Source organism: Salmo trutta, chromosome 37 (genome assembly GCF_901001165.1).
Source record: "Salmo trutta chromosome 37, fSalTru1.1, whole genome shotgun sequence".
NCBI lineage: Eukaryota > Metazoa > Chordata > Actinopteri > Salmoniformes > Salmonidae > Salmo > Salmo trutta.
The window spans coordinates 17,848,913-17,865,281 of NC_042993.1; the positions used below are offsets into that span (position 1 = coordinate 17,848,913).

Sequence of the window (16,369 nt, forward strand, 5' to 3'; positions counted from 1 at the left end):
TGGTCCCAATAGTCTCAACAAGCTTCCTCTCATCAGGCAGACTGGGCTGGGGCCTGGTCCCAATAGTCTCAACAAGCTTCCTCTCATCAGGCAGACTGGGGCTGGGGCCTGGTCCCAATAGTCTCAACAAGCTTCCTCTCATCAGGCAGACTGGGGCTGGGGCCTGGTCCCAATAGTCTCAACAAGCTTCCTCTCATCAGGCAGACTGGGGCTGGGGTCTGGTCCCAATAGTCTCAACAAGCTTCCTCTCATCAGGCAGACTGGGGCTGGGGTCTGGTCCCAATAGTCTCAACAAGCTTCCTCTCATCAGGCAGACTGGGGCTGGGGCCTGGTCCCAATAGTCTCAACAAGCTTCCTCTCATCAGGCAGACTGGGGCTGGGGTCTGGTCCCAATAGTCTCAACAAGCTTCCTCTCCTACTCCCCTTTCCTTCATGGCCTCTGACGTAGAACGTGGAGGGGAAAACAGGAAGCCGTGGTGAAAGGTGCACTAACGTCCTCTCCTCTTCTTCCCAGGGGCGGTGTCTCAGCAGGTGAAGGTGGAACCAGAAGTGATGTCCTACCCCAGCCAGGCGGTCAACCTGAGGTGTGCCTTCACAGACGCTGTAGGGATACAGCTCACACAGGTCAGTGTCAGACAGGAACTCGTATGTAGACAAATGGATACGTTTTTACAACATGAGAAGAAAGTCCTAAATGATCAGACACACATACAGGAACTAATGTCTGGACTCGTGGATTTTACCGTCATAACAATTTACGTCCATTTCCATTAACAACAACACTTGTCCCTGATCATCCAGGTTTACGAGCACTGTACTTGGATTGTCTGATATCTACCATAGTGTAGGTAGCAGAGGTGGGACCAAGTCATTGTTTTACAAAGTCACAAGTAAGTCTCAAGTCAAGACAGGCAAGTCCGAGTCAAGTCTCAAGTCCTAAAATTTGAGTTTCGAGTCCTAAACATGTCATAATGTGCTCTTCACCAAATGTAATACCATTTCATATTTTTAACAAGAGTAAGTTAGTATATTACATTCACGCAAATCACGAATGCTTTTAAAAACATCTATATATTTATTACTTTCCAAATAAGCGTTATATTTCCATGGAAATACATGGGCAGCCATGAGAACCCCCCCCCAATAGTGGTCGACTATCGAGGATCTATATGGGGCGCAGTCGGGCGATGTAGGCTTGTACACAATCGCCCAACCTTAACACACACACACACACACACACACACACACACACACACTCTCTGTGTGTGGTTACAGTAGGCTAACGTATGTCAATGGTTTTAGGAACAGCAGTAACATCAGGCAGGGTTTAGGCTACCAACTGCCTAGCCAGTAGTAGCTCAATCTTGGGTGCAATGATCACGTTCTCGCACTGACTGACTGTGTGGAGGCTCATTGATTTAACGTTACATTAGCCTACATGATACACTAGTGAAGTTATATATAGATGTCGGCTATATTAGCCACGACTTACCGGTCTTTGTGCAGCTTCAAATGTCGAACATATTTTCCTACATATTTTGCAAGTTGCAATCCGTTTTTTGTTGACTACAGCGTAGTATTTATATCTGAAAATAATAATTTTGGGTATCATCTTTCCAAGGACTCCATCTGAATTCACCCGCCGACGTTCCTCTGCACTGCCACGCACAACTTTTTCTCAGCTGGCACAATTTGATTGGCTGCTGTCCGATTCAAACTGTAATCTGTTAAATGAAGAGTTGATGCGCTGCACACTTTTTTAATAGCATCATTTTTAATATTTGGGCTTGAGGAGGATATCAAGTCAGGTCGAGTCAAAAGGCTCAAGGTCAAGTCACGAGTCATTGGTGTTAAAGTCGAGTTGCAAGTCATCATATTTGTGACTCGAGTCCACACATCTGGTAGATAGTAATACATGTTCACAAAGAAAAGATTAAGAGTCACTGTTATTTATTGACCCCTTTTTGACAGGTTGTGTAATATTTGAATGAAAGAACTTGACTCGTCTACGCAGGTGTCCTGGATCTATGAGCCGAAGGAGGGCGAGCGACTCAACATCGCCGTGTACCACCCTAACTTTGGGGCAAGTTACCCCACATCGCCCCTGAAGGGGCGGGTCAGCTTCACGACGGACCCCCCCTCCCTCAGCAACCCCTCCATCCAGATCTCGGACGTCAAGATGACTGACGAGGGGAAATACATCTGTGAATACGCCACCTACCCCAGCGGCAACGAACAGGGTGTCACCTCCCTCGTCATGCTAGGTAGGACCGTATGTCTGTGTCTTTTTAGGATGTGTGTTTCTGTTTCCCTAGTCTCGTGTGTGTGTGTGTGTGTGTGTGTGTGTGTGTGTGTGTGTGTGTGTGTCCATGTTCTGTTATGTATCTGTGAGTGCTCTTGTGCCGACCTCTACCCCCATCCCATCTGACCTATACCCCCATCCCATCTGACCTATACCCCCATCCCATCCGACCTCTACCCCCATCCCATCCTCTACTCCCATCTGACCTATACCCCCATCCCATCTGACCTATACCCCCATCCCATCTGACCTATACCCCCATCCCATCCGACCTCTACCCCCATCCCATCCGACCTCTACCCCCATCCCATCCGACCTCTACCCCCATCCCATCCGACCTCTACCCCCATCCCATCTGACCTCTAACCCCATCTGACCTCTAACCCCATCTGACCTCTAACCCCATCTGACCTCTACCCCCATCCCATCCGACCTCTACCCCCATCCCATCCGACCTCTACCCCCATCCCATCTGACCTCTAACCCCATCTGACCTCTAACCCCATCTGACCTCTAACCCCATCCGACCTCTAACCCCATCCGACCTCTAACCCCATCCGACCTCTAACCCCATCTGACCTCTACCCCCATCCGACCTCTACCCCCATCCGACCTCTACCCCCATCCGACCTCTACCCCCATCCGACCTCTACCCCCATCCCATCTGACCTCTACCCCATCTGACCTCTACCCCATCCCATCCGACCTCTACCCCCATCCTATCCGACCTCTACCCCCATCCCATCCGACCTCTACCCCCATCCCATCCGACCTCTACCCTGCAGGTTAAAATCCTGTCCAAGCAGCTTAATTGCTATTATAAGTGGTATTGTCAGATCAATTGTGTTTCTGTTAATGGGTTAGAACCATTGCTCTAACCTGGACCGAGCTCTCCCCTCGGGGGTTTATTGATCCGGCTGCTTGTCATGCTTGGTGTCGGCTCTTGTCCTGATTGCTCTATTCACATTCAACAGCCATGGACAGAGAGAGAGAAGGGGGGGAACAAACAGATAGAGTCTGTCTTGTTTTCGCCGGTCTAGTCGTTTATCAATATTGGTATTCATTAATTATTCTCTCTCTCTTCCCTCTATCCCTTCATCAGCCAAACCCAGGAACTCTGCCTCTGGAGTAACAGTGATAGCCTCCACTGTTGCCACGGGAGCCCAGCCAGTTGCTGTGGCCCGCTGTGAGTCGGCCGACGGTCGCCCTGCTGCCCAGATCGCATGGGTGACGGCTGTCAACGGCAACGCTACCTCCGCCTCTACGGCGGGCGCTGACAACACCGTGACGATAACCAGCCAGTACATGCTGGTTCCCACTGCAGCAGACAACGGCAAAGACATCAGCTGTTTGGTGTCCCATCGGACCCAGGCCAAGCCTGAGAGCTTCCTGATGAAACTGGCCATCGAGTGTAAGGCCACTGCACACACTGGTGCACACATGCATCACACACACACACACACACACACACACACACACACACACACACACACACACACACACACACTCTTACTCATGCAGACCGTATTGTCAGACCTTTTTTAATGTTGCATATGCATCCAAATACAACTATTTTCTCTGTGTAGGAAGTCCCACTAATTAACCTCTCTCTCTCTCTCTCAGACCCCCCACAGGTGACCATCGTGGACTATGATAATAACTGGTACGTGGGTCGGACCAACGTGGCTCTGACCTGTCAGGCTACTGCCAACCCCATCCCTACCACCATCACATGGAAAACGTGAGTGTCTGTCCGTCGGCCTGTCTCTTTGTCAGTCTCGGTCTCTCTCTCCTTGTTTAGTTACCACTCTATCCACAGGCCACTATAAACCACAGATAGTATTATGATAATAATAATAATCAACTCCACAGCCACTGGCCTCTTATCTTGATGATGGAGAAATGGTGTATGTTTCCATAGTGGAGTTTAACCGCAGTAGAAACAACAAGCCTGCAGTGTCCTGACTGGCTCCTCCATAATCACTTACCTGTATGACGTTTTTAGAGGTATGAAAAGGTGGAAGTTGAAAGTAGGGAGATCTGGGCCAGGTTCCAATACTTATGTTTTCCTCCCTCTCTTCCACTCTCTCCTCTCCCTCTACCCCCAGTATGTCCGGTCAGATGCCAGACACAGTGCAGGTAAAAGAAAACGTGCTGACCGTGCTGAAGGTGGACGAGCAGGCCAACACAACCTTCGTCTGCGAGGTCAAGAACCGCCTGGGCATCGGCAAGGACCAGGTCACTGTTATGGTCAGAGGTGAGTCCACACACACCTGAAATGACTGTAATCATACACATGTGCATGCTATGCTACAAACACACCTGGACACACACCTGAAAACACACTTACTACACATGCAGGCATGCTTGGTTAACAGACAGACAGACAGACAGACAGACAGACAGACAGACAGACAGACAGACAGACAGACAGACAGACAGACAGACAGACAGACAGACAGACAGACAGACAGACAGACAGACAGACAGACAGACAGGTGAGAGACAGACAGACAGACAGACAGACAGACAGACAGACAGACAGGTGAGAGTCAGACAGACAGACAGACAGGTGAGAGTCAGACAGACAGACAGACAGACAGACAGACAGGTGAGAGTCAGACAGACAGACAGACAGACAGGTGAGAGTCAGACAGACAGACAGACAGACAGGTGAGAGTCAGACAGACAGACAGACAGACAGGTGAGAGTCAGACAGACAGACAGACAGACAGACAGGTGAGAGTCAGACAGACAGACAGACAGACAGGTGAGAGTCAGACAGACAGACAGACAGGTGAGAGTCAGACAGACAGACAGACATGTGAGAGTCAGACAGACAGACAGACAGGTGAGAGTCAGACAGACAGACAGACAGGTGAGAGTCAGACAGACAGACAGACATGTGAGAGTCAGACAGACAGACAGACAGGTGAGAGTCAGACAGACAGACAGACAGGTGAGAGTCAGACAGACAGACATGTGAGAGTCAGACAGACAGACAGACATGTGAGAGTCAGACAGACAGACAGACATGTGAGAGACAGACAGACAGACAGACAGACAGGTGAGAGTCAGACAGACAGACAGACAGACAGACAGACAGACAGACAGACAGGTGAGAGTCAGACAGACAGACAGACAGACAGGTGAGAGTCAGACAGACAGACAGACAGACAGGTGAGAGTCAGACAGACAGACAGACAGACAGGTGAGAGTCAGACAGACAGACAGGTGAGAGTCAGACAGACAGACAGACAGGTGAGAGTCAGACAGACAGACAGACATGTGAGAGTCAGACAGACAGACAGACATGTGAGAGTCAGACAGACAGACAGACATGTGAGAGTCAGACAGACATGTGAGAGACAGACAGACAGACAGACAGACAGACAGACAGAGAGGATGTGGTGATGCTTGCCTGTAGTCAGGGAGAACAGCATGCTCTGTCCCTGGGGTTAGTGGTTGGGGGGCAGTTTACTGGGCCTCTCTTCCTCTGTTTTGGTTTTCCATCTATCCATCCTCTACCCTTTGAAACCTTATCACCCATCCCTCCTTGTTTGCATGTAATCCTCTCCTTCTGTTCATACCCATGGATCCTAGCTGTGATGTTTGAGCTCCACTCGTCTGTTCATCTACTGTTAGAATGTATTGCATCATCAGAGACAGTTTCAGGTCTCCACACACTGGCAGGTTTGGTTTGAGGGTACGGTTTGCATTGGACTGAAACTCAACCTTGCTATCTCCTTGTTGTGTACTGTGACTAGACAACCACTACACCACTTGAGATGTTCGGTCGACCGCACCCGTTTAAATAAATAACACTCCGTCCATCTATCCCTCCATCCCTCTACAGCTTTAGCTCCCCCTCCACGAGTTCCACCTTGCTCTCTCTCTCTCTTATAAAAAATATATCCGCCGCCCTGATCTGCACTTTACCTGAAGTTGTTTTGTGCTGACACGGGGGAATGCAGGACAAATGGACAAAAAGTGCAATTCACTGGTGAATGTGTTTTAAAAGCCACCTCCCTCGCTCCCTCCCTCCCTCCCTCCGTCCCTCACCTCCCCATGCTACTAATGTGTTCTCTCTAATGGGCCACTAGCATCTCTCTGGAACATAATGGACGTCCCCATGCAGGCCCACAGGGTATTACAGGGCTGGCTATGGGTACAGGGCTGGCTATGGGTACAGGGCTGGCTATGGGTACAGGGCTGGCTATGGGTACAGGGCTGGCTATGGGTACAGGGCTGGCTATGGGTACAGGGCTGGCTATGGGTACAGGGCAGGTGGCTGGAGGGAGGTAGAGAGGAGAAAAAGGGGTGATTGAACGAGTGAGATGGAGAGAAAGGGGAAGGGTTGGTAGAGAGCGAGAGTGGCTGCTTTTAGAATAACGAGGGGGGTGAGAGGGGAACAGGATGCTGATGCCATTTAAAACCCCTATGGGAATCTATGGCGCTGCTTCTTCTCTACCACTATCACCCCCTCCATTTTCTCTCTCGCTCTCTCTGATTAGTGTGTGTGTGTGTGTGTGTGAGAGCGAGCAGGCTGACGGTGCTGTGAGTGTGTAGTGTTGGAGTCTCACTCTATCCTTTCTGAGCGGATCAGTCGGCCTCTGCTGCTTCAGCTCCTGGCTGCTTCTCCTTCTTAACTCCCTCTCTTCTGTCCTCCCCCTCATCATCCTGTCTCCTATAAACTCTGCTGTCCTTTCCTGTCTCCCAGAATGATTTCCTGTCCTCCCTCTCTCTCCTCTTTGGTCCAACACCCCTAAATTCTTTCCCTCTTAACTCCCTCTGTCCTCTTCCTCCCTCCCCCTTCATCTACTCCTTGTACTCTCTCCTGCTAAAGGGAAAGGGGGATGCCTAGTCAGTTGTACAACTGAATGCGTACAACTGAATGCATTCAACTGAATGCATTCAACTGAAATGTGTCTTCCGCATTTAACCCAACCCCTCTGAAGAGAAGTGCAGGGGTCTGCCTTAATCGACATCCACGTCATCGAGGAGCAGTGGGTTAACTGCCTTGCTCAGGGGCAAAACGACCTACTCCCCGACCTACTCCCCGACCTACTCCCCGACCTACTCCCCCACTCGTCATCTCCTTCTCTTCTCTTCTCCTGTCATTCCCCCTCAGTGAGTAAGACAGTAAAACGGGGGATGAATGAACTGAGTGCAGGCCCACACAGAGAAAGACTGAGACGGAGAGAGAGGTAGTGTGAATACAGATGGAGTGCTAATGCAGTGGAGCTGTGTCCAACCAGGGCTGAGAGGGGACGTGGCCGTGAAATGGCCAGCGTCTGCACCAGGCTAGAGCAGGCTCCTGTCCTGCTGCTGCTCCTGTCCTGCTGCTGCTCCTGTCCTGCCCCCAGCTGTGTGACAACTGACGCAGAGAGCCCTGCACAGGGTTTCGAGCTGACCTGGGACCTGTCTCTTTTGTCTGTCTGTGTCCCTGCCCCTGGTCCGGTCCTCTATAACTGACCTCTATCAGGCTCCTACAACACTGTACTGATCTGTGCTCAGTGGAAAGACATGCCGTTAGCCCTCTCTGAGACCCCCTCTCTCTGTCTTTCTCAAATACCAGCCCACAGCACTGAGCCAGTCTCCCTTTCCCCTCTATCTCCCTCTCACCCCGTCTCTCACTCTTCCTCTGTCCACTCTCCCCCCTCTCTCTCATCCCATTCTCTCTATCTCCCTTACTTTCTCTCTCATATGCTCTCTCTCTCTCATCCCCCTTACCCTCTCCCCCTATCTCTCTCATCCTCCCTTACCCTCTCCCTATCGCTCTCTCTCATCTTGCTGAGCTGGTCTCTCCTTTTCTTAAATACCAGCTCTCTAAATTACTGCTTAGCTCCCATGATCCTGTACTGGATCCTGCTCCGCCACAGTTGGCTAACACATTTTCTGACATCACCACTGTCTCCAGACCTGGTCTCTCCAATATTGCCCTGCACTGGTGTCACATCAAAATCCTTCCCCACTCGCTCAGAAGACAAACCTTTTTCCTTTCCATTTCCCCTATTCCCCTGCAATGGTATCACGTCAAAATCAGCCCCTCTTAATGAGTTAACCTGCATCCTTCCTATTTCACATATTCCCCTGTAGTGGTGTCAGCCCCCCTTCAGAGGATGCATCTTCGTTCTGTTTTCCTCCCAGTCTGTCAGTCTTTGGCCATGCATACAGAGAGGATGTAGTTTGTTCCTCTCCAGCCTGCAGGCCTGACTGCCCTCTGCCATCCCTCCACCCCTCAGTAAGACATGATCAAGACCAGAGACATGTATAAATAGACTGATCCAGACCATTCAGTAAGTCACATTCAGTACTGCTGCTGACCATCTCTCTCTCTGTGAAGAAACCAGCCAATCATTCTTCTCCCATGATGTGCGGTGGGGGGCTGCTGCATGTCTTTAGGAGGCGGGCGGCAGCAGGCGTTATTTCCGCCCCATCTCTCTCATTACTTGCGGTTACTTGGAGCTTATGGTCGTGCATGACGCAATTTCTAAAAAGCATCATTTTCCTCAGCCAGTGGTTTTTGTGCTGGAGCGATGCATAGTGTACTTTCTGGGGTTGTTTCTGTCGTTGGCCCTATGCACCTGTCTGACATAAATAATTGTGACAGTAACTCTCTAAAAATACATTACGAATCTTTTTAATGTACAATGAAGCTAAGCATTTGTTTCTTGGGCTTCAAGAATGTGACTGATCAAAGTGCTCAGGCCTGAACTGGTTGAAAGTATAAGGGGATATCGGTGAACAAATGCGGTTGTCAAGGCTACGACGGCGCCAGTGCAGTGAGTGGAGCTTACTCAGGAGTTAAAAAAACGTATGTCGGATCGAGAGCCTAATGCTTCTTAAGTAGGTCTTTATGCGTTTTAGTTCAGAAAACCATCTCTCTGCAGAAGCGACAGTTACAGGGATGGTTATAAACATCTTGATTGCCGTAGCAAGACGAGGGGAACTGGGCAGAATGGAGTGGTGCTTCAAATCTAGCAGTTCTGCAAAATCTTTAATTAAGCCTCTCGCATTCTCCTTAATTGCCGGACTCACAGGTTACGGAAAGAGATGAACCGAATAGGAAGCTCTGGGACAGGTCGTCTGGATACTGGACAGCCAATAAACTGGCAGATGCAAACAGATTATTATCTTCAGCGGACAATTGTTCTTGAGAGTTGAAACAAAACAAGCATGTTGTGATTCTATACATACTGGTGAACCGGCATTTGAGTTGTGTGGTTGCAATACCAACAGTCCCTTATCTCTGGTATATCTTGACATGTGTCATTCAAGACTAAGTTTAAATTGTGTGCAGCGCAATGGACTGTCTGGGTTGTCAGTATAGAAAACAGTCGGGCCTGTAACCTGGACCTACAGGCTGTGCTAAACATTTGTACACAAAAATGCAAGCAGACGCAGCCGCATACTGTAGCAACTATAGGCCTCTACATAGAAAAAAAGAGATTGGTTTTACACAACTTTCTATCCAAGCTGGGAGAGAGCCCGTGGAATGGCTCATGTCATGCATGTTCAGGTAGGATATACAGGACAGTTGTGTATCAAAAGAATACATCAATTGGTTGCTGATTAGTATGCTGTTGTATTGAACATGTATTTTACCATCTGCAATGTTTGAATTTCCAGCTTTTAATTACTGAACAAGTAATTGCTGTCTGGTGGCAAGAATGTAATCTAAATGGATGCCCTACAACAACGTGTATAGCTTCGTGAAATGTTAGGCTTAACATGAGAAAATGATGACCAAATGATGGCCTTCAATAAACATTTATCCATTAAGTAAAGCTATAGGCTACATGCCCTGACACCACAGAAAGCCTATCGTGGTTTTGATAGGCAGCTGTATAGACCCTTTCAGCATCGTGGATAGTGATTGTTTGTCTAAACTTTGTGAGTGGCTCTCTGGCTGACGCATTCAATTATATTTGGGGGGGGGGGGGCTGAGCTTGCGGGGGTCCAGAGAAACTTTGTTGCACCAGTCCAGTGAGAGTGAGGAAGATATGAGTGCATTTTTCATTGAGAGGATTGTGTACCGCTATTCCCAAGGCGTTGTGCTCAGTGTGTTTACTGCCTGACTGGGAGAAGCGTCTCCCCTGTGTGTGTGTGTGTGTGTGTGTGTGTGTGTGTGTGTAAGCAAAATTCTCTCTCGTGGGGAGATTTCCCACATCCCCATGAGGACAAAAGCTATGTTAAGCTTAGGGGTTGGGGAAAATAGGATTTTGAATGGAAATCCATTTTAGGTCCCCACAAGGATAGTAAAACATATGTTGTGTGTGATCATGCTGGTGAGAGCTTGTCCCGTGCTGTTTAAAAGGCCAAACACCGTGGGAGAGGAAGCATTCCTTTACAGGAAGCTGTTTAGTGAAACCTTGGGACACAACACTGCCGTCCTCTACTAGCACTCTGCCGCCCTCTGCTAGCGCTCTGCCGCCCTCTGCTAGCGCTCTGCCGCCCTCTGCTAGCGCTCTGCCGCCCTCTGCTAGCGCTCTGCCGCCCTCTGCTAGCGTCCTGTACTAGCGCACTGCTAGCGTCCTGTACTAGCGCACTGCTAGCGTCCTCTACTAGCGCACTGCTAGCGTCCTCTACTAGCGCACTGCTAGCGTCCTCTACTAGCGCACTGCTAGCGTCCTCTACTAGCGTCCTCTGCTAGCGCTCTAATGTTCTTAGCTTGCGCTCTAGCGTCCTCTGCTCTAGCGTCCTCTGCTCTAGCGCACTACTAGCGCTCTGCCGTCCTCTACTAGCGCTCTAGCGCCCTCTGCTCTAGTGTCCTCTGCTCTAGCGCTCTAGCGCCCTCTGCACTAGCGTCCTCTGCACTAGCACTCTAGCGCCCTCTGCTCTAGCCGTCCTCTGCACTAGCACTCTAGCGCCCTCTGCTCTAGCGTCCTCTGCTCTAGCGCACTACTAGCGCTCTGCCATCCTCTGCTAGCGTCCTCTGCTCTAGCGTCCTCTGCTCTAGCGTCCTCTGCTCTAGCGCCCTCTGCTCTAGCGCCCTCTGCTCTAGCGCCCTCTGCTCTAGCGCCCTCTGCTCTAGCGCCCTCTGCTCTAGCGCCCTCTGCTCTGCCGTCCTCTACTAGTGTAACAGTGTAGGTTCCGTCCCTCTCTTCGCCCCAACCTGGGCTCGAACCAGGGACCCTTGCACACATCAACAACTGACACCCACGAAGCATCGTTACCCATCGCGCCACAAAAGCCGCGGCCCTTGCAACGCAAGGGGAAACCCTACTTCAAGTCTCAGAGCGAGTGACGTCACTGATTGAAACGCTATTAGCGCGCACCACCGCTAACTAACTAGCCATTTCACATCGGTTACACTAGCACTCTGCCGTCCTCTACTAGCGCTCTAGCGTCCTCTGCTCTAGCGTCCTCTGCTCTAGAGCTCTAGCGTCCTCTGCTCTAGCATCCTTTGCTCTAGAGCTCTAGCGTCCTCTGCTCTAGCATCCTTTGCTCTAGAGCTCTAGCGTCCTCTGCTCTAGCGTCCTCTGCTCTAGAGCTCTAGCGTCCTCTGCTCTAGCATCCTTTGCTCTAGCGTCCTTTGCTCTAGCGCTCTAGCGCCCTCTGCTCTAGCGCCCTAGCGCCCTTTGCTCTAGCGCCCTTTGCTCTAGCGCCCTTTGCTCTAGCGCTCTCTGCTCTAGCGGCCTCTGCTCTAGCGCACTACTAACACTCTGCCGTCCTCTACTAGCGCTCTGCTAGCGTCCTCTGCTCTAGCGTCCTCTGCTCTACTGTCCTCTACTAGCGCTCTGCTAGCGACCTCTGCTCTAGCGTCCTCTGCTCTACTGTCCTCTACTAGCGCTCTACTGACCAGACACCAACCTTTTTGCCCCGAACCACATATCTAGTACCAGATTAATTAACCAACCTTTAACCATTGGGAGGATTAGATAATATCAGGGCCTGTATTAATAAAGCGTCTCACTACTGATCCTTGATCAGTTTTGCCTTCTAAATCATAATGATATAGATTACATGGACAGGGGGGACTGATCTTAGATCCGCACTCTTACTCGGAGACAATCTTGATGAATGTGGCCCCTGACCCTGGATCAGTGTTTAGGGGACACTTGTATCTACTCCATCCTTTAGCACCTCCAGGTACTGAGGCTCTAGGTCTTCTGGGTCCACTGGAGACAGAGGTGTAAATGCAGTTCCTGTGTTTTTATTATAGGACGGATTGGAGGACCATGTCTCATGGTCATGTATCAATGGAAAGGTTTAGCTACTGTGGGGGGGGGGGGTGCGTGTGTACAAGTGAGAAGTGTGTGTGGAAAGAGAAACTGAGTAGGGGCTGAGGGAGGGGGGGTGTGGTGTGGGGAACATGAGAGGGTGTAGTAGATGGAGGAGGATGGGAGAGATGGCTAAGAAAGCGGTAGAGAGGGGTTGCAAATAACTAGCAATCTCACCAGCCGGTGTGTCTTGTATCTGGAGTCATGAGCCTTGCAATATGACCAAACTAGGTATGAGGGAAAACGCGCACCGTCCGGGGCTTATACAACAGAGCTGGGTGTTCAGTAGCTAGGGGAGAGAGAGGGCAGACGGACTGTCCCCTGTTCTACACTATAGTAGCTTGAAGCAGGAGTTGTCATTCTGCTGTCTCGCTCTGTCAGTCACCACCACCCTGCATCCTCCTCCTCTTCTCCTTCATCCCTGGCTGCATCCCTCCATCCATTTATCATCCTCCTGTCCTGTCCTCCTGCATAGCCCTCCACCTGTTCTTGCCCTCTGGACTCCAGAGGATGTCTTTTGCTTTTGCTCAGTCGTTCTGCTATTTTAGGGGTGAGGGGGCTGAGACTAAAGAGAACCTCCACACTGCCCTCACACAGTTTAGGAGGAGACGTCATTGGCACGTTGCCTTGATGTTGCAGAGACCTTGTTGAAATGTTGCTCTGACGTTATTAGGGCGTTTTGTGAGGGAATGGGGACAAGAGCATCTCAGAGGGAGAGTAGGAAATGCCAGTGATGTTAAACACTGCTGTTAAAGCCTCAGCACCTTCACTCCCACATGCAAAAACACATCACATGGAATACAGTGCAGACTACTGACATCATCCAACCCCTCCTCTTCTTCTCGCCCTCCCTCCTCCCTCTTGTCCTCTTTCTTTATTTTCCCTCTCCATCTGCTTTCTTTCTCAATCTGCTTTCCTCCACTGGTCTCATCCTCTTTTTCTCTCCTCTCCCTTCCCTTCCTACAGAACCCTCTGTGGTCCACTCCAACGCGGCCGTGGTGGCAGGTGCTGTGATTGGCTCCCTTCTGGCCCTCATCCTCGTCGCCGCCCTTATCGCCGTCCTGGTCACCCGAAGCCGCAGGCAACAGCAGGGTTACCGTGGCAACCCAAACCACAGCTCCTACGACATAAAGTCGCGTCTCTTCGGCGCCGGTAGGAAGGGGAGCAAGAACGGGACGGGTGCTGGTGCCGGGGGCAACGGGGCTGGCGGCAACAACAACAGCCCCATCTACGTCTACAAGGAGGGCTCCGCCCATGATGGCCTGACTGACAAGGTCAATCAACACGTGCCGCTGCACCTGGGGGGGCGTGGTGAGGGGGGGGTTGCCACGGCGCCCACGGCGCAGGACATCCTGCTGAGCGGCGAGCTGGACGAGGCAGAGCGAAGGAAGTTTGACCAGCTGGAGGACGACGAGGAGAGTTACGACCACTTTGGAGGCGGCGGGCCCATCCTGCAGCTCCGCCCACCACATGACCAGGATGGAATCATGAGCGGTTACCTTGACGACGACATGGAGTCTCAGCGCGACGGGTCGGTCATCTCACGGACTGCCGTGTACGTGTAGAGAGAACGGGCAGAGGAAGAGGAGGAGGAGGAAGGGAAAGCGGGATGAAAGGAAGTGGCTGAGGGAGGGAATGTACAGAAACAAGATGAACTGAATGAAGTGGCTGAGGGAGGGAATGTACAGAAACAAGATGGAGGACTGGTGCATTGATAAAACAAGTATTTTTCTCTGGTCCCAATATGAAAAGTGGATCACTTGATATCTATCTACCAAAAAGAAATCCTGAAACTATCTTTCTCACATCGCTGCTCTGTCTGTTGTGTTCCTCATTTCTGTAGTTTAGGGACCTTGGAGATTGAAGCCTCCAGAGAGACACATTGTAGTAGGGACTTGTGGGTAAAATGGCATCTCCATGCAGCCGTTCCCTCGCTAGCTAGAGAAACTCCTCACTAAAATATTCACTCTTATCTCCACTAAATGCACAGTAGCAATGTAAGGGGTGTCACGATGGTATCTGCTGCCTGCTATTCTCGTCTCTCTCCTATGGGACAACGTTTGTTCCGGCTACAGTAGTCTTGTTTCTGCTGTATGTGATATTACTGGGGAAGGGAACAGGAAGTTTGGCAGGGGAAGTGGTCGATGTAGTTGTGGTTAAAGTAAAATGTCAAACTCTCTCTCGTGTCTGTATGTTGCAGTAGGCCTCTTTCTACCTCATTTTCTCTCTGCTATTGTGCCATCAACTGGAAGTATGCGCAGAATTTAGTTTGGGACATTCTGAAATGATAAACAACTTACTGAAGGAGGGGTAGTCATCTAGATGAAGACCGTGCATGAAAGGGAATTGATAGAGGGACAGGAGGGAGGGAATGGATAGAGGGAAACCATACAGCTGTTCTCTCATCTCCGGAGAGAGGGATTAGGATGAATTGATAGAGGGAGAAAAAGAAAAGGCTCTGAAACAGCAGGGCTGTTCTTCCTCTCCTCCGTTTGATCCCTCTCTTCTTGTGGTGTTCCTGACAGGAAGAGTTTGATTGCTAATGAGCCATGAAGTCACCGCTCAGCTTAGCCCACACGCACACCAAATTACCACCGCTTAGATGGTATGACGTGGACATTTTCTCTCCCTCCTCGCTCTCCTCCGTTCTCCCTCTCCTCCCTCCTTACCCTGTCTCTTACCTCTGTCTCTCTCCTCTATCTCCTTCTCTCCCTCACCGTCTCTCTCCTCCACCAGTCTTTCTCCATCACCTCTCTCTAGTGTGTGTGTGTGTGTGTGTGTGTGTGTGTGTGTGTGTGTGTGTGTGTGTGTGTGTGTGTGTGTGTGTGATTTACACAGTGCTGTGTGGAGGTCAGGGATACAGGGAGAGCAGAGGGAGTATTGCATGGCCAGGAGCCCCCTTCCTCCTGCCAGACCTGACTCAGAAAGCCATGGTGGCGTCATGCCCTGCTCACTGTACATCTCGGCTTTCATAGTTTTCTTAGTAAGGTTTCCTCCTATCCCATTGTATATGTTGCTCTGTCAATCTATACAATCACAAGGTATATCGAAATCCAAATACATGATGGCATATTTGCATCTGTAGCTAATTAAGATAGAAATGAAGTCAAATTAATTGATTGATTCTGTGCATACACAGGGGGTGTATGACCTGTTGTAGGACCTATATTGACTAGCAGAGATCTGGGTATAATCCTTCATGATTCAGACAGACCAGAGCCTGATAGTTTAGTGACTCATTTGTCTTTCTAACAAGACAGTCGAGGGCTGTTCAAGTCAATATCACCATGTACAACTATTATACATCACGAGAGGCAAACTGATGACCACTGGAAGGCTATGACCAGCTGTCTTCCTGAAGAGCCTTAGTTTCCTACCCTCAATACCCCAGGTCTGAATCAGCCCCTTAACGATTCCTATCTCATGACTCCCCTGTGATTCACCTTGTTTCCTGGTTAATCAGTGGGGTTTCCTTGGCCGCCCTGACCAAGTGAGGCACCCGATTGGCCCATTAAGCCTGGGTCTGTTTCTGGGTCACGGCCAGCCAGAGGTCATGGGGTCAAACGATGTGTGTTTTACCGCTGAGGGCGTGGAGGGTGCCTGTGGGATGCACCTCTAATAGGGCCCTTTAACCCATAGGGTTCACAGAGAAACACACATATTACACACACACTCTGGTGAGAGAGCGATGTGTAGTAGTGTTCCAGGATGATGCTAACTCTTGTGGTGGAGGTTGACCTTGGTGTGGGGGAGGGAGAGGGGGGAGACTGACCCACTGTGCGACTCGCCTAACCATCACTTGATAACACGATAGCTTAAGTCTGTCAATACAATAGATTGA

The 16,369-nt window shown here is 50.3% G+C and overlaps 1 protein-coding gene across 1 annotated transcript in view; it reads left to right on the forward strand.

Annotated features, from left to right (window-relative positions):
* Positions 1-14,707, forward strand: part of LOC115176381 (nectin-2) — a 61,137-nt gene extending 46,430 nt beyond the window's left edge. Inside the window, exons 2-7 of the mRNA XM_029736379.1 lie at positions 515-624; positions 2,015-2,264; positions 3,405-3,713; positions 3,926-4,043; positions 4,411-4,559; positions 13,495-14,707. Of these exons, the coding sequence (XP_029592239.1) occupies positions 515-624; positions 2,015-2,264; positions 3,405-3,713; positions 3,926-4,043; positions 4,411-4,559; positions 13,495-14,093 (1,535 nt within the window). The 3' untranslated portion in view covers positions 14,094-14,707. The remainder of the gene's footprint in view (positions 1-514; positions 625-2,014; positions 2,265-3,404; positions 3,714-3,925; positions 4,044-4,410; positions 4,560-13,494) is intronic.
* Positions 14,708-16,369: the final 1,662 nt, after the last annotated feature.